This window comes from Manacus candei, unplaced genomic scaffold (assembly GCF_025592945.1).
Source record: "Manacus candei isolate 608988 ecotype Guabito, Panama unplaced genomic scaffold, ASM2559294v1 h1tg000077l, whole genome shotgun sequence".
Lineage (NCBI taxonomy): Eukaryota > Metazoa > Chordata > Aves > Passeriformes > Pipridae > Manacus > Manacus candei.
Genome location: NW_026138125.1, coordinates 4,438,001 through 4,455,815, shown reverse-complemented (window position 1 = coordinate 4,455,815; position 17,815 = coordinate 4,438,001). Strand labels below are relative to the sequence as shown.

Genomic DNA, 17,815 nt, shown 5'->3' with positions numbered 1-17,815 from the left:
CAATACAAACCTGACAGCATGAGCCTGGAAGAACAGTTGAGCATCCAATAGCTGGGTGCAGGAGAAAACAATTTTTTATTAATGAAAATAGCTAAAGTTTCAAAACTTTGCAATTCAGTGGGAAAAACCCTAGGAAATTAGAAGACTGTGGGATAATCATGGAATCATAGAATGGTTTGGATTGGAAGAAACCTCAGAGATCATCTCATTCCAACTCCCTGCCACAGGCAGGGTCACCTTCCATTAGACCAGGTTGCTCCAAGCCCCGTCCAACCTGGCCTCGAAAAATGAAAAAAAAAGAATTATTTCCCACATTCTTCACCAGAGAAATGGTATTTTTCATATTTCTAGTAGGTTTTAGAATATTTAAATTAAAAAGGAGAATAAAGAATTTTCTCTGTATGGCCAGTAATTCATATTCTTGCTCAGAGCAATCATTTGCTCAGAGAACTGATGTCCATTCAGTAGCTGTTATTTTTATGCTGCAGGGGCTTTGAATATTTAATCCCAGCAAAAATGTTTCTCGAAGCACATTCTTATGTATTGAGAAGGCCATGCATGTGGCCATATAACAGCTCCAATAGCTTATAGTCCAACAGCAGCCTCTAATATTACCTGCTTGGGCTATAAATGCTCATGCCTGAATGTAAATGTCAATGTAAATATACAGTAATGGCTAAATTCCCACAGCCCTCTCAGTCATAACGTGCATTATAAACATTCTGGTATCATCTTCCAAAACCTTTTTTACTCTGAGCTGATTTTTCCCCTAAACAATCCATTTTACTTACTGCAGTCTTGAAAGTGCAAAAGACATTTTTAACAAAATGGTCACAGGTGGTAGAAAATAGATATTTTTAGAGATTCTCCAGCAGTTTCATGTTGGCTACATGGGAGGAACATATGCACTGTGACTTGGGGTCTAAAGCCCAGAACACTCACATTTCAGGAGAAAAAATGATCTTACATTAAATCACTTACCAGCTGAGCTGCTAAAGTTTTGATAATAGATACACTTTACAAAGCAGCAGAGAATTTTAGGACAGAAGTCTCTGAACATTTACTTCATTTAATTCATTTTGCCTCAAAATGATTTTTGGATTTAGGAATATTCATATCTAAGAAAATAACATAAATATTTTTTTGGCTTACCCTCATTTTTTTTCAGGCTTATTTAATACAATATTTCACCGTTTAAACAAAAAAAAAAGTAGGACACTGAAGGTACTACTAGGTAAGAAAGTTCTACATGAATCCAAATTGGTCCATTTTCCTCTCTTTCTCAGCTGTTTTTAGGGATCTTGACACTTATTTTAAAGGCCAGCCTTTCCTAGGGCTATTTTTAATAACTTAGAAAAGCCTCTCCAACCCATTGTGTGGCCATACTGTACTAAAAAAAAGAGACAAACCCCCAGCATATGTTGATGCATTATGTAAAGACTTTCCTTGACAGGATTTAGTTACATGCAAGCTTGAAATGCAGTGTAAATGTATTTTCTGGAGTGCTAAAAGTACTACAATACCAAACTGCCAAAAAGGTGGTTTTACATCACACAATAAGGGACCTTAAAAAGATAAGAGAGTTGTGCACGTTGGGAGATGGTATCTTGATCTATGTGCCCATGATCAAGGCAGAGTTACAAAACCAGCCAATGTTTTCCCAGCAAAGGAAGACTGAATTTTCTGTCCTTAGTATAAAAATGATGATCCAGCCAGTGTTGTTTCTACCTCTGTTAAAAGAGTTTCAGTTCAGTGGTGAATAATTTTTAGTGCAGAAAGTCCCAAGCCCCGTAAAATCCCACGTGAGGATGAATAAAGGTAAGATTAAAAGAAGAAAGGTAAGATGTTCTGGAATATTTTCTCTTTTTGCTTCAGCCTTTGAGGAAGAAGAGTTTCATTTCTACAGTACCACACTCCCCATTCCCCCCCCCCCCCAAAAAAAAGGTAAATACAAGCATGCAGCCACACAAGGCACTCACAAAAACAATGTGGCCCCATCAAATCTAATGGAAATAAAAATTGCTGAAGTAGTTTCTTTTCTCTTACTGATAGAAGTTTTATCTGTGTGACAGGCTCTGCTCTTGCCCTGCTCACTCCCACGCTGCCATCACAGAGAGTGTCAGAACTGTCTGGGCAGAGGTGCCAGACAAAAGAAGTCAATAAATGCAAGAGAAAGTCAGATGCAGGATGTAAAACTCCTCTGCAGACGGACGAGGGTCCTCTCTTGTGTCCAGAAGCTTTCAGGGGAAACTGTACTGCCTAAAATGGACTGGGAAACAACAAAATAAGTCAGTTTATCAAAGGCTTGAACAGTTAGTTGAATTAATTAGTTCAGTATGTCAGTTCCAATCACTTCCTACGATTTTTTGTACTTATGTAATACACAAATACTTCAGTTTATGTACATGAGTTTAGTCTGCTGCCCTTTTGCACAGCTCCCTCCTTCTGACAGGCAATTGCTATTTTATATTCTCATATGATGTGGGAGATGTCGGGAAATCTTACAGGTTATTGGTGAATGGGGATATCCAGATCTGGGGGAAAGAAAAAAAAAAAAAAAGAAGAAAGAAATGTACCTCCAGTGCAACTACAGCCACAAGGCTAAGTATTAGATGTGTTGGCTGTTTGCTCTTCTTGGAAGACAAATTCACATCAGCCACCTACAGAAAATAAGGATGTCTTTGCTAAAAGCACTTCAACATATCTGTACAAATACTTTTAATTTCAGCTTACTCCAAGCAGAAAATAGAAAACTGATAACCCTCATTCTACTCATTCTATAGCTTTTGAGCTTGTTCCAGTTTTTCAGTTCCTTTTAATCTCTATAGTCTGTGGTCTCATAGACTTCCTTCTCCCTTTTTTTCTCAACACCACTCCGTCCTCCTCTTTGCTCTGGTTCATGTTGGTAATCTTCCTTTTTTTTTGAGCCCTGTTTTATTTTATATCTGTCAAAATTAATAGAGACTCTCCTAAAGCAGGTGCACAGCCCTGTCCTACTCCAGTGCTGTAGTTACCTACGGAGGTTACCAGGGAAGAATCCCCTTTAGGCTACAATAGAGGTGCCTAGAGCTGTGCTTTATGGCATTTCCACTCTTGAATGATGGGGAGGGGGTCATTTAGCAAAATTGTTACAACATTAATTCCTTCTCAGCCAGAATTAGACCTCCTGAGCTGTGAGAAATGTTCTTTTAGGTCCCTTATTTCTATAAGTCCGGAGAAGCTCTGCAGCAGGGTAAAGTGTATCCTCAGCAGTTAAAAAGGAAAACGGTATTTAGAGTCAGGGAATATATTTAGGAGTGTTTAATATTTAGGAAAGAGTAAGACAGGGAGTCTCTAGTGCAGCCTCTCTGTGTTTATAAAGGCTCAATTAATTATAAACCCTTCAGTCCATCTCCCCACCTGTGTTATCAATTCACCTTTATTTCAAGCTCCAGTTATCATGACCCTTCTAATTCTTCAGAGCAAAAAAAGCATTAAACATTAGGCCTGTTGGGAAAAATACTCTCCATGAGGCTTTTTAATCCTGGTTTATTCTTCCCTTGTAACAGGGTCTGCAAAACCAACTTGGACTCATTATTTCTTCACAGAGCTGAGAGTTCTTTTTGATAACCTTTAATGACAGTGTGATGGAGGCAACAGCCCTTCTCCCCTTGTGCACGAGCTTGCAAATCTAAAATAGGACCTCGATGAAAAAAAATTTAAATATTATAACTCCACAGTATATGTCATTATGATATTGAATGCAAAGCAGCTGTTCCTGACAGATTTGGCATATAACAGGGGTAAAGCAATTTTACAGAAATCATTATGTTCATTATATTGAATTAATAGATTAGAATTAGTCGACGATGTTTTGTAAGACCATCTTCTCCATAGAGCCCTTTATCTTTATATTCTAAGAGGGTTTTTTTTTTTCTCCTCAATATTCTGTGCAAAGAGGACATAAATGCCCTGATCACTTGGAGCATAAGCCCCTAAATTCGTGGCTGTTGAGCCTCTTCCAATATAAGCATCTGAAGAAAAGGTACTTAAGGGAAATAGAAAATGACATCATTTTTTCCCTCATCTTTTGAAGAATGATTTTTTTTTTCTTCCCATCCTACAGGAACAGATTCTGGACTAATTTTTCCTACTAAAGGCTTTAAAGTCTAAAATTCATCAAACATCTTGTCCTCAGAGACAATGTCATCCAAGTTCAAAGGATCTATAGCCCTGCAAAGCTGATGTCTTATTTCAGAGCTAACGCCTTTGTTTTCATTGAATGTTTGATTTCATCAAATTAGACCACTTCTTACACTTTCTGTAAATGTGATAAGAAAAAAAAATTAAAGACAGAACCACAACTCTTGATTCTCTGGAGAAGAGCACACATATACATACATATAGATGTACATCTATATCATATTCATTAAATTGGTATGTTTTTCTGTCTAATATTTTTTCAGGACAGAAATATATATTATGAGGGTTTTCATATGTTTTTGAAGAAACTTTGAATTGAAAGTAGTAGTCTTACAAGGCATTTGTTTTAATGAACATCATTATAATTAAGAGCATGCTTTTCATAATTAAATACAAAAAGAACTTTTTTCAAGTAAAGTCTGGGTTTGATTACTGATGGAGCAACTGCAAGATCTTTTTTAATGAAGTATTTCAATATTCATTCAGAAAAATGTCAGGATAACAGACTTTAGCATGGAATTTTGGTGATTCATACTTTTTTCTGGTATTTTATCACTTCAGTTTTAATACCCAATTAAGCAAGGAAGTTTGAATAAAATAAGAATACTAATGAAAATCAAGCAGTCATATGCTGCATCATACATCCACAGAACTTAGGATATTCCAAAAATTGACACATGGCATTATCCTTCATCCATATCTGATACAGAGCAATACAGAATCTTTTTCATTTGTTAGTTAAATTTGAAAAGTTGAGAGGAATTTCATTTTCAAAATTTGTTGTAGTTATCACTGCTGCTTTAATGCAGAAGAAATTTACCTTCTCTAATTCAAGTTCTTTCAACAACAGACAAAACTTAAATATTATAACGAGGTTTATAAATTCTTTAAATTAGTCTGCCCCTGAACTATATTGAAATCAGAAGTCATAAACAACAATTAGGGAAATAGCTTAGTGGTGGACTTGGTAGCATGAGGTTTATGGCTGGACTCAATGACCTTAAAGGTCTTTTCCAACCTAAATGATTCTATGATTCTATAACAAATGGGATTTTCACATCAGTTTGAGAGTAAAAATCCACTACTTTTCTGGAAACCTGGAAGAATACCAGCACAGGTACCGTATTGTTCCTGAAAAATCAGTTGATAGAGGCCTTTCCTTTATTAAGCCAAAGTTTTCCCCTCTCTTTCTTTACACATAACTTAAGAGCCTTGCACTCAGAGATTATACCTTTCGTAGCTGTCACATCAAAACTGTGTTTGCAGTCTCAGTGATACAGAAACACACCTGTGGAATCAGGAAAAAAAAAGAAAAAGGCACTTTCAGGGGCAATTAAGAGAACCCAGAAGCAGATGAATATGGACTTTCAGTCACCATTTCTCCGATGAGACCCTGTTTTTCTCTAGGTAGCAGCAATATAAGAAAGTCTAGAAGCATCCTTAAAAAGGAAGGTCCACATATTCAGAAGTTACCAAGTTGCAAGGTGTTTTCTATTTAAGAAGGTAAGAATTAGCAGAATCTGTTGCTTCTTGACCACCATGGTTTAAATTAAATATCGCATACAAGGGCATCTGAGCATTTAACACACACTTTCAACTAAGACATTAAAACTCCTTCTATGTCCTCCCTGAAGGATGAATATTTCTGAATATTTCCTTTCACCTGCAAGGTAGAAAATAAAATAAAACAATCATTTGAAAGAAACCTGGTGTCAGCACGCCTGGCATACCTTATTTCTGAGATAGAAAACACAGGCAAGAAAATTAAGGGCATGTTTCTATTGAGATTCACTGATGACATTTGAAAGCTCCTAGTCCTTCATGCCTTGTGCCAATGTTAACTTTGCAGATGTCTACTCCCACTACCCTTGCAACATCCACCTCACACCAGGCCTTGTCCTGGATGGTAAACTGAGGCACCAGTAAAATACTTGAAGTAGCAAAGTTGCAAGTTGAATTCATGAAGTACAGTTCAGCCTCTATTGCCAAAACTATATGGCAACCCCCATCATACACAACTTCATATTTGTGCTTTGTACAAGGAAGATACAACTGTCATTCACTTTTATTTCAGATGAAGGGGTTTCAGTGCTCTTTGCCCCCACGCTCACTTCAGAAGCCTGTGTAAATCTTCCCCCACATGGGAATCATTTTGAACGTATTAAATAATGATTTTTCTATGTCTCTCCCACTTTGATGTAGCCTCCTAGGAGAAAGAACTATCCTGGATATACCACTTGGTCATGTTTTAACAATTTGAGGTTTGCTTCAAAATTCTTCAATAAAATGTAAGTTAAAAAAAAAAAACTCCAGCATTTAGCTCAGTTGATAAGAGGCCCTGTCCCCCCACAAATTATAATGTAGCAACTTTTTGAACATATACTTTAAATTCACGATTCGTTTCCTATTTTTTAAAGCTGTTTTTTTATCATTTGATTAATTGCTTAAAACTGTACACAAAGATAAAGGGAACTTTGAAATTCATACCTTGGAGTATTAACATGTACTCAGGACTAGATGTAAATGTCAGAGAGAAAAAGATCTAATGAACTCTTTATTGGTGAAATACAGTATTGCAGCTGCCTAGAATTTTAAATGGTTTCTAGTCAGCTCCAAAGCAAAGTAACTACAGAAGTTTACTTACAGCATGGACTCTCATTCAGCATTTCCAATATCTTCTTCTAGGGTAGATGGAAGCCATTTGTTTTGCTAGAAGTTGCAGCTACTTCATTTTGTTGAAGTTTAGTGGATCCTTTTAACATTAAAAAATGTCCAGAAAAAAAATAATAATGAAAAAAAAATTGCAACCACAGAAAAATTTTCCTGTCTAGAAAATTACATGACCATAAGTTTTCCTTTTCCCTGATGCCTTCTCTGCCATAATAATGGCTTCAGAATTTAAATCCTTTGCTGCTATTGTGACTTCAAAGCCTTAAAACTGCAATTGAATGAAGTAGTTCATCTGTCATTATTCAAATATGAAGCAATTATGATGAAATAAAGATAGAATTCCATTGAGAAATACCCCAATCAATTCTCACTTATATTTAACTAGAAACATAAAACGATGCTTAGAAGAGTAAGTTTAGGTAATAAAAACTCAGCATATAAAAAGTATGAATTACTGATCTATAACTTACTCATTTCTGAATAAGCTGTCTAAATATATTTCACAAATATTGACAAAAGTTTAAGCTTACGAAGCAAAACTGTCTCTCAGCTGGTTGTGGAGAGTGAGTGGCTTTTCAGAAATGCATTTGCATTAGTTTGTGGACCTCGAGGTTCAGATGGGAACCTGCAGAGATTTTTAGGGGTCTCTGAGCAGGTCAGCTCCATTTGAAAGGTGTCAGATCACGACATGCTAATTGCATCTGAAAAGAGGGGGTTTTATAGGTGAGTACATGAAATAACACACCTACCTCAGCCATGTCTTCATTATAGCACTGAACATGGTAGTGCCGGGCTGGTGGTTGGACTCAATGATCTTTTATAACCTCAACGATTGTATGATTCAGGGAAAGGCATTAAAATAAAATATTGCTGTCACTGCTTTGATGCCTACACATCCTGGCAGGTCCTAATACGGATTTAGCCCAAAATGCTTGTTTTCACCTTTGTGAATCCAACTGAGGCCCATCCCTACCCCAGAATTCCACAGGGAATTCCCACCTGTACCCAGTTGTATTTGGGAATATGTAACACAGATTAAAAAGTTAAAATATTTTTTTTTTATTATCTTTCAACCTCGCTTTCTCCTTTAATCTTTCTTGCTTGATCAACCCATGTTTACTAGTTTGCTGGTAAAAGGTGGATTCTGTAGCAGTCAAACCAAGGACTCCCAGAGTTTTGGGTCTTAAGCTCTTCAAATAGGCCTCATCCTCCCCATTTTCAATCATGTCACAAACTCAGATGAGAAAAGCACTGCATGTCATGCCTTTTTCTTCGCTCATATTGTTCTTTTGGAAAACAAACCCATCCTTCTCTGCTTATGAAAGAGGACTCTGCCTTCTCTTTTGCCTTCCCGTGGCAAAACAGGGTTAAAAATGCACAAATAGTATATTCCCCTGATTTTCCACAGCTGCTTAAGAGCTCTGTACAGTTTTAAATTCTGTTGTGCTGAAGAAAGATCACACAAAGATCACACACAAAACAAGGCATCTACATATTCACATTTATCTTCCTTCATTTTGTAGGCATTTTATCACTCTACCTGGGTATCAATCTTCTGTCATCTACAGACACTCATGTCTTGCAGTTCAATTTGAAAAATGTAATTTCTTTAGACAATCCAGGAACGAAATGTTATCACAATTAAAAAGCAGTGATATTTAATATTGAATTTTAAATAAGAGATGTAACTGGCAAGAAGCATTTGGGGTATATACAATTAATTATTTCACAAATAATTATACATGATATTACTCTAAATGTGAAAACTTAAAGCATTTGAAAAAGCAGACTGTAATATTCTTCTTTTTTTTTTTTTCTGCAGAAGCTCTTTCACTTGATATTCTTTTGCTAAATAATATGTAAAATACTGACACCTAATGTTAACTTTCAGTATTATTCATTTTGCAAAACTTTTACTTCCAAGTAGACAAAGCCCATGTGAAACTGGTGCTTATGCTGCAATTTTGTTTCAGTAAAATGCAATGTAGCCTTTTCTCACTTTTTGGAAATAATATTCTGAATTTGTACATGTCCCTATAAAAGCCAGGAACTTTCAGGTTTATCTTTACAGCTCACAGGTAAAAAAGAGAGAGTAACTCAGAAAAGTTGAAATAAGTGAGTTTTTGCACAATGAATTTAAGTAAATCCATCAAATGAAAGACAAATACTTTCTTTTAAAGTCAGCATTTTTACTTGTAGCCTGAAATGATACTAAAAGACAAAATACTATTAAATATTTATTAATAATCTCTTAGTCTTTGAAATCTAAAGTATATTCGGTACTTTATCTGCCCTATTTGGTTCACTTTCCTCAACCAGAGACACAAGACATTGTTTTCACAGTTTGTGGATTAAATGCAGATGCCAAACTTCACAAATTTCACCATTTATCTCCCTGTAACTGCCAAGACAGCAAATCCAAAACCTGAGGTCTGGCTGCTGTTTAGAAAGAGATTTTGACATTCTTCCTCCTCTTGTGTTTGTCACACAATAAGGTTCAGCTGATAACAGAATAAGATATTTTACAGCATGACCTAGATCCATCCTATATCTGGATTTATATTAACCTTGCCTAACTTTATAGGGAAGACATAAGTGACTGTCAGCCAGAGCTGTACAGCAGCACAAGTGCTTCAAAAGCACTGACACTGAATTAAAACCCTTTCCAACACTGTGGACCATCAGAGTTTTATGTTCAGTGCTTTTTTTTCAGCAAGAGTTGCTTTATGGAGAACAGTCCTTTTCTAGGATCGTGTCACTTGACAGATAAAGCAGCTGAGCTGCAGGTATAAGTATAAAAATAAACCCATGAAAACACAGATACCTGGACTGCAACACAACCATCCAGTCTCAGCTGAGCTAAAGAAAAATGGAGTAGTCTTAACCACCCCCCCCAAATCCCTTCTCACTCTTGAAGTAGAATAAAAAGAAATATAATAGAATCCTAGAGAAGTTTGGCTTGGAAGGGTCTTTTAAAAGGCATCTGTTCCAACCTCCCTGCCGTGGACAGGAATATCTTCACCTAGATCAGGCTGCTCAGAGCCCCAACCAACCTGGCCTTGAATGTACCCAGGGATGTGGCATCCACCAGCTCTGGGCAACCTGTTCCAGTGTTTTAACACCCTCACTGTAAAATAATGCTTTCTTATGGTTTTAAACTCCCCTTCAGTTTAAAACCATCACCTCTTGTCCTGTCACATCAGGCCCTGATGAAAAGTTTGTTCTCAACTTTCTTGTAGGCCCTCTTCAGGTAGTGAAAGTACTATCAGAAATAATTTTCTAAGTGTGTCATACCAAAAATCAGACACATTGAATGTCATCAGAAAGTTCTACTTGATTCTTGAAAAAGGGTATGTGAACAGTACAGGGCTATAGGGGCTTAGTTGCCATTTATGCCAAGATGTTATTTATGTCTTGAAACCACTTGGATAATGTGTTGGTGAAATATAAGCAGTTTTTCTACATTTCTTTTAGCTGCCTGGTGCAAATCTCTGCAAAAATTCGTGCCACACAGTAAGTTAACAATGAGACATTTTGCTGCTGCTAAAAGGGTTGAGAGTTCATTTTGCCTAATCCAAATTAAATCTTGTTAAAACTGCAGAGAGTGTTCATAGAGTCTTTCACTCTGCTATACACGAATCTACAGCTGTTTTCAGCTTTCTCAAGCCCATTATCCCCAAGATGACTACCTAGAAAGATCAACTGCTTTGGTTTAGCCAACTGTATCACACCAAAAAATGTATCTGCGGTGTAAATTTATTTTACAATTAAAAAATTAATAAAACCAGAATTTCAAAATATTGGGCCCTTTGAAAGATCTGGTGTGCAGCAGTTAAAAGTTTTGAAACAACTAATTGTTCAACTTTTACTTTTCAAGTATACCCTGTGCTTTAAATAGAATTACTAAATTAAAAATGTAAATTGGACTGTATCTTTTAGCAGTTGGTGATTTGTCTATTTTCCACATTTTATTATGTATCATTTTTATAATAAAGAAGGGATTTTTTTTTTCATTCCTGTTCTACTTGATAGCAATTCTGCCATGCTTCTCAAAGCTAATGTAATAAAACTACATAAAATGTTCAAGAAAAGCCCCATTAAAATATACAAAGCATACTAATTCATGGAGTCAAAGTCAAAGCAGAGTGGAAATATGAGCTTTAATAAAACTATGTCTGTTGTAAATAACTATTCAAGCACAGTCATTTTTTGCAAATTGCATGGGATATAGCTCAGTCTACTCGAAGCAAAGAATCGCTCAGCAGAATAAATGCATCTTGGTCAGAAAGAGATTAAAAGATACAGCTGAGCCATCAATAAGAAGCAGATAGTGCAGTATTATTTGTTGTTTGTTTTGAAGATGTAATTGCAGATCCCAGGATTTCAATAAATCTGTGCACATCACGGAATGAATTGTAGAGAGGAACTGGGGCAACGCGGAGAGCATTTGGTTCTCGCATGTCACACTGCAAAACAGAGGGGGAACATTCAGTAAATTCAGGTCACTTCATGTTTATCTGTCAGACTATATTTTCAAATGCCACACTTGTCTTCAAGGAAGGATGACTGGACTGACAAGGAGACGCATGTAAATACCTTTGGATCCTCAAAGAACTGTGGTGAGGAGAATCATTGTGAAAAACATAGTGAAAAGAGTAATGCATTGCCTAAAAACAGATGCCAAGTTCAAGATGGGTAGGACTTTAGAAGTGCTATTTAGGGCTCCAGACCAGCTGTGTATGCCCAAAATTCACCTTAGTGCCTCTAACAACCTACAGTTGATGAGGCACAAGGGTGACAAAAAAAAAAAGAACAACACAAAAACTCCACATTCCAATAGGATAGAGAGTGTTTTACTACAGGTACAACTAATATCACAAGGCTCGCAGTACTTTTTTTCTCTCTCTGTGTGAATTTGAACATTTTCCTGAATGTAATAATCCCTCATATTTGAAACATATTGCTGCATTGCAAAGACAAGCCAATAATGTGAGGCCTTGTGCCCTCTTAAAAGCAGCAGTTCCTGGAATTCCCTGGCAGTACCAAAACAGCAGCACACTTAGCCTAGAAGAGCTGCCCTTTGGGGAGACAAGTCACCAGCAGAAATAAAACTGATGTCTCATTTATATGGCATTACACTATCAGCCTCACCTTCCAGCACATCTAAATCACCCAATGTATGGCCTTAAATTTAACTTATATTCTTTTGGAGAAGTGCTCCGTGGTAATCATTCCATTACATGGCAGTGCCATTCAGTGGTTTCTTTTTCTAAGTGCACAATTAAAGATTGAAGATGTAAGAAATGTTCATCAGTCCTAGTGGTGTTTTTTTTTTTCTTATATGAGACTTTATTTAAATAAAATAAAATTATCACTTTGTTATGGTATAGGCTCACAAAACAATGCATAAGAAGATGAAGTTTGATTTACTCACTGCTACTCCTCTCTTCTCCAACTCTTTAAACACAGATTTTATGGGAAGGGAAAACGATAGAGTGAGTTGGCATCCTCTTTCCTCAATCCGAGATGGTGTGATAATTTTTACAAAGGGCTTCTCTGGGTTTGTTTTATCCTCGCTGTAGTAATGTTTTATCAGGTATTCCAAGTAACCGGTGAGTAGAATGGATTTCCTTCTCAATGCCTTCATCGTGGTTTGACTAAAAACCTACAATGATTTGAAATCACTGGAATGAGAATGTGTTGCTACAGAAAAAGGAAAGGATATAAAGAAGACTAAAAGGGTGGAACATTTCTCCATACATTATCACTGGAATCCAGCAGTAATATCGGATAGATATTATATATAAAGGTGGCAGAGCTGGGCTTTTGAAAACACGAGGTAATGTTATGCTTTAGATAATGAAAGACATTTGTGTCTACTGTTAAAAGTTCTCATACACATCTATCCCTGCATAACTGAACTTGCACACAAAACCAGTTTGCTAAGAGAGCGTTCATCTGCATGTCTGAAGAGGATCCATAAATTCCCTGTAGATGCTACACTGTTGCACAAAACTCAAAATCACATGAAGGTTTCTCCATGTATGTACCTCTAGTACAAACCTTCTCGCCCTCCACAACTGCCTGACAGGAGGGTGTAGCCAGGTGTGGGTCAGTCTCTTCTCCTAGGTAACAAGTGATAGGAAAAGAGGAAATGGCCTCAAGGTGCACCAGGGGAGATTTAGTTTGGATATTATGAAAAATTTCTTAACTCAAAGTGTTCTTGAGCGTTGGAACAGGTTGTCCAGGGAAGTGGTGGAATTACTGTCCTTGGAATTGTTCAAAAGGCACATAGATGTGGCACTTGAGGATGTGGTTTACTGGTGGGCCTGGTAGTGCTGAGTTAAAGGCTGGACTCAATGATCTTAGAGGTCTTTTCCAAAGTAAATGATTCTGTGATTCTACTAACAAAATCCAGGGGCTGAGACTGAAACATCATGACTGGTCTGCAAATTCTTTCCTTTTAAAGATCAAAATTTCTTCTAACATACTAGCTTTACTGTTTTAAGTCCTGAAGAGGCTCTCCCTCTAGTCCACATGAAGAAAAAATATTCACTAAATTCTTGTTTAATAACTGTGCTCTGACACAGTTGCCAAAACTGGTGAGTTTCGGAAACTCAAAATATCATGAGACCTGCAAAAATGACTGCCTGAAAATTGCAGTGCTATTTTGCCACACAAACAAGAACAATGTGACAGAGGAGTTTGGAAGCAAAAGACGAGGAAGCTTCTGCTTTTGCTCTGGAAAGGCTCAGTTACAGGGAATAATGAAATAGGTGACTCCAGAAACAATCTACCCACGCCTTCCTCAAACCCTCTCTTTTCTTCTTCCCATGGAAGTAGCTTCAGGGAAACATGACAAGACATAGATATGCAAGTGACCAACAGCCACTTCAAATCACATCCTGGCACATCAATGCAATATTGCTTCTCTGGACAGTTATCCCTCTACCAATTGCAGCTGGAAAATCAGAGGCAAGGCAGATATCCTGGATGAAAATCCATGATCTTCACTCTCAAGAAGTCACTGTTCCAGACTGGAGGAGTAACAATTTTAAGATTACTTATATCATAACCTGGAAGAGTACGTAGAGAGGTACCTGAGAAATCCCACTCAAAATACAACAAACTCTGGTTTCCAACAGCCTCTGGAAATCATTCTTTTGTAGAACATCCCAAGTCTCACTCCCTGATGTTTTCACAACCACTAGATGCTGCACAAAACCAAAAGCCCCTGCATGTGTTTTCTGTGAAATGGAATATGGATGCTGTAAGACAGAATTTGCAAGGAAATGAACGTGACAGGGACCAGAGCCACCAGCACTCAGCACTTGCACAGGTCAACAAAAACCTAGAGGTGCTTCCCTCACCACCCAGGCAGAGAGAAAACACACAGCACTGTTCAGCACATAATGGAGGGAAAACAGAGACCTGCCTCCTATTCCTCCAGGATTTGCAGCAGTATGAAGGATGGATCTCCTCAGGCTGCATGCAAAAATCTGTTTCCACAGGCTTTGAGCAAGGAATATTTGGTCTCCTGGGTGAAATTTTTTGAAAAAGGTCTTTTAAATGTGGCTGTAGAACGCTCCCCTTTTTTCCATAACAGGGAGCAGCTACTGCCATAACAGTCACTTTAAGCATTATTGAGGAATAACATCCATTAACACTTGCAGTTTTCATTGTTTCCATTGGAAACACTGCCTTCTGTTTAATGTGTCCCAGTGAAGGTGGCATGCAATTTCACTAGCCATCTCTTGCCAGACATGAAAACTATTTTGTTTCCCACTGTATTAGAGCAATTAGCACTGGGAAATCCTGGCTGTGCCAAAAGGTAATGTGGGCATGGAAAGGGGAGGCGATGGAAACTGCTCAGCCCTCATTGTTCGAGGCTCCCTGCAGTGGGCTAAATGACACCAGCCCACACAAACCAGAACACTGACAATCTGGGTCATAGCAGAATAGCTTTCAGCTTATCTCAAAGGTCACATAAAGTTTAAAACAATATATTGGATGTTTAAGGACTAACAAAACAAATTGTCAGGCGGAACAAGAAGCATTGCTGTGCCCTTTGCAGTCCTTCAGCGTTGCATGTAAGATGAAGAGAGCATAACTGGCAATTTTCTGACTTTGTTTGCTTAAGATACTGGTTTTTTGGTAAATAAAGAAGAGAGACATACAGTTCATGGACACTGTTCTTTGTTCCAGCATCAGCTTTGTTGTTCTACTAATATTAATGGAATGCTAAGCAGAAATATATTTCACCCCTTTCTGCTGGTGGCAAAAACTTGCTCACCAAAGGCTGGCTTGAAAAGCAGCTTAGGGATAATTTAATACAGCAGAATATTTAGCATATAGTTTGTTAATATGAGTTAAACCATCTTTTTCAGCCACAAAGACCCAGAGTCCTGATTTCAGGGGTGAACCATCTGTAAGGGAAATGCTGGTACATCTCGATATGAAACACATCATCATGTAAGGTGTTGGGAGTGCAACTCCATGCCTTCAAAAAGGGATGAATTGCACTCTCCAAAGTTGACCACAGGCTTTCAGCACATGGATCACACATTTACAGAAAGGAAGGATTATCTTTGTGTGGCAGAACTGCCCTTCCCAATGCCATGGTCTCTGCAATTCACACAGAGATAGGACAGAGATGGGGCTCTGCTCCTTCGGCCACCAGAAAACAAATGAAGAGATGAAAGAAAAAACATTCTGGAGCTATGCCACACATAAACTCCCCTTTTAGGAAGCATTCACAGACAGTTTCTGTCTTTTCTGTTTGTAACCAAAGGGACAACAGCAGAGGACAGGTTCCCTAAGCCAATGGTTCAATGTAGACTCCAGAACATCCACTTCTTTCATAAAGGAATTAAATATACTTTGCTCAGGAATTATATGTAAAAGCAACCCTGGATGCAACTTTTCAGAGTTATGTGATTCCTTTTTAGGAAGGTCTTGGACAGCATCCTTTGTGTGAGTTCCACTGAAGCAAACCCAAATATCTCTATGGGACAGCTCTGCTGTTCATACTGAGCCCCTAAATTTAAGTGGGAAAAGCCCAGTGCAGTCACTGGGCACAACAGCAAAGTCTGTGAGAACAGTGAAGGGATGAGTATATTCATTACAGGCCTTGGTGTCTCAGGGTTGTGGGGTTATTTTGTTTGCTGAAGATTTCTTTGAGGCAGACAGCAATAATACATGTAACATTCATTAAACATTTTTATACTCCTAAATTGAAGCTCAAAGTAAAGCAATTACTTACCTCTAAACTGGCGTGCAGAGCACAGACCAGTAAAATTGGAGGATTTGATAACCGAAATCCATTAATTCCTTCACTTAGTTGTAATTCTGGAAAATGAATAACTTATATTAGTGTTTTTGATTTCTTCCTTTTAATGGATTGGACCTTATCTTGAAGTCTGTCCTCACGCAATAAAATATTTCCCTAATGTGGCCTGTAGGAATCGGTCATTAAAAGCAAACAGTAATCTATTCCCAGCTAATACTTTTAACTTCGAGAAAAGCCCAATTTTATCCAGCAGAAGACCTCATTAGCAGCTTCAGGGGAACCAGAGGACTGCAATTAATTTGTTTAAATGGTGTGTGTTAAAACCACCTTTACACTTGAATCTCTTTTAATGCTGGCACAAAGCAGAGAAATTCCAAGTCAGCAGCGGCGCCGCTCACGCGGAGCCGGGAATCACGTTCCTTAACTTTATTAAACTGACGAGACACATGGGAGGCTGCATATGCAGCTAAGTGTAGCTTCAGGCCACGTAGGGAAGTTGCCCAGACTTTGGGCTGTGAAATTTTCACGAAATCTGTTTAATAAATCTACAAAGCCTCGCTGTAAGTTCCGTGTCACCGTCTATATTTCATGCTCCAGCACCAGAGCAAGAGGATGCGGCGGAAGAGACGCTCTTCGCGCACAGCAGACTGGCTAATTTTATAATGCCCAACTTCTCCCCTACAAACTGCTCATGGAAATGAATAAACAATGTTTTCCTCCTTCTAACAGTGTTTCAAGGCAATTTGTGTCTCCTGCTGGCTTTCCATAGTGCCACTCTCTTGCATTTGGTCAGGAAACAAAGAGCAGACTGAGGCTATTAGGGAGGTGTTCTCCAGCCAAAGCCACATCAACAGGCGCTGCCACAGAAAATTAAAAATATATTAAAAACGAAACAACCAATCAAACCAAAAAGCTCCTTTCTCATCCTGAACCCCCAGGATATTCTCTCTGCCATACTTTAAACTGGAGCTGAGCAGTCTGGCTGTCAGATTTGGAAAGGAGTCCTCATTTTGTATTGGGACAATAAATACTTGACTATTTCAGAGCAGGTTTTGCCTCATAATCCATCCTCCCCTAGTGCAAGAAATTTGGAGATGCTGAAACCTTAGTGGTATTTCGTGACTTATGTCAGGTTGCCTTACCTTTATTTATGTGATTTCTCGTTAATTCCAGTGGAACTAATCCTGAAGATATTACCCAAGTGAATGATAGCAGATCCTCGCTCCTCAGGGACTTATGAATTTAATTCACTGAGATACTTTGAAAGTTTCATCCATATTCTATATCTGCATTTTGAAGGTATTTCAGCAAAATGTCTAAAAGCAGACAGTCAGACCCATATGCCCACACATAAATTCATTCCAACATTTATTTTGTTAACTCCATTGCATTACATGTTTTGGGTGACTTTAGCTTAATGCCTTTAACATAAGTGAGGAAATTGAAAGCTCTGTTTTTTCTCCTCAAGCTACTATGAAAGTAGAGCTGGTTAGATATAAATACACCAAATAAGGTAAAATTGGAAGGGTAAAAATACATACTGTTTTCCATGAGGAATCTTGTTTTGAAGTCGTGACCCCACCAGCCGATTAGCCTAAGATTTTACAAAGAAAGTAAGTTAATAGAAATCTCTGTATAATATCTTTTAATTTAATTTGAGAGCTAAGAGCAGTA

General features: G+C 37.8%; 1 protein-coding gene and 1 long non-coding RNA gene across 8 annotated transcripts in view; both read right to left on the bottom strand.

Moving 5' to 3' along the window:
• Positions 1 to 1,997: 1,997 nt before the first annotated feature.
• Positions 1,998 to 5,559, bottom strand: LOC127481279 (uncharacterized). Its single transcript, XR_007908180.1, has 3 exons — positions 5,414 to 5,559; positions 2,577 to 2,660; positions 1,998 to 2,269 (listed from the first exon to the last, which is right to left on the bottom strand). It is a non-coding gene; the product is annotated as an uncharacterized LOC127481279 (long non-coding RNA).
• A 5,434-nt stretch (positions 5,560 to 10,993) lies between these two features.
• Positions 10,994 to 17,815, bottom strand: part of KYNU (kynureninase) — a 60,151-nt gene continuing 53,329 nt past the window's right edge. For 6 of the 7 annotated variants that reach the window (XM_051810339.1, XM_051810340.1, XM_051810334.1 and 3 more), the window contains 4 exons: positions 17,683 to 17,735; positions 16,115 to 16,200; positions 12,287 to 12,517; positions 10,994 to 11,318 (listed from right to left, as the gene is read on the bottom strand). In XM_051810339.1, coding sequence (XP_051666299.1) covers positions 11,166 to 11,318; positions 12,287 to 12,517; positions 16,115 to 16,200; positions 17,683 to 17,735 — 523 coding nt within the window. In that variant the 3' untranslated portion in view covers positions 10,994 to 11,165. The remainder of the gene's footprint in view (positions 11,319 to 12,286; positions 12,518 to 16,114; positions 16,201 to 17,682; positions 17,736 to 17,815) is intronic. The other variant, XM_051810341.1, reaches the window with a different exon arrangement.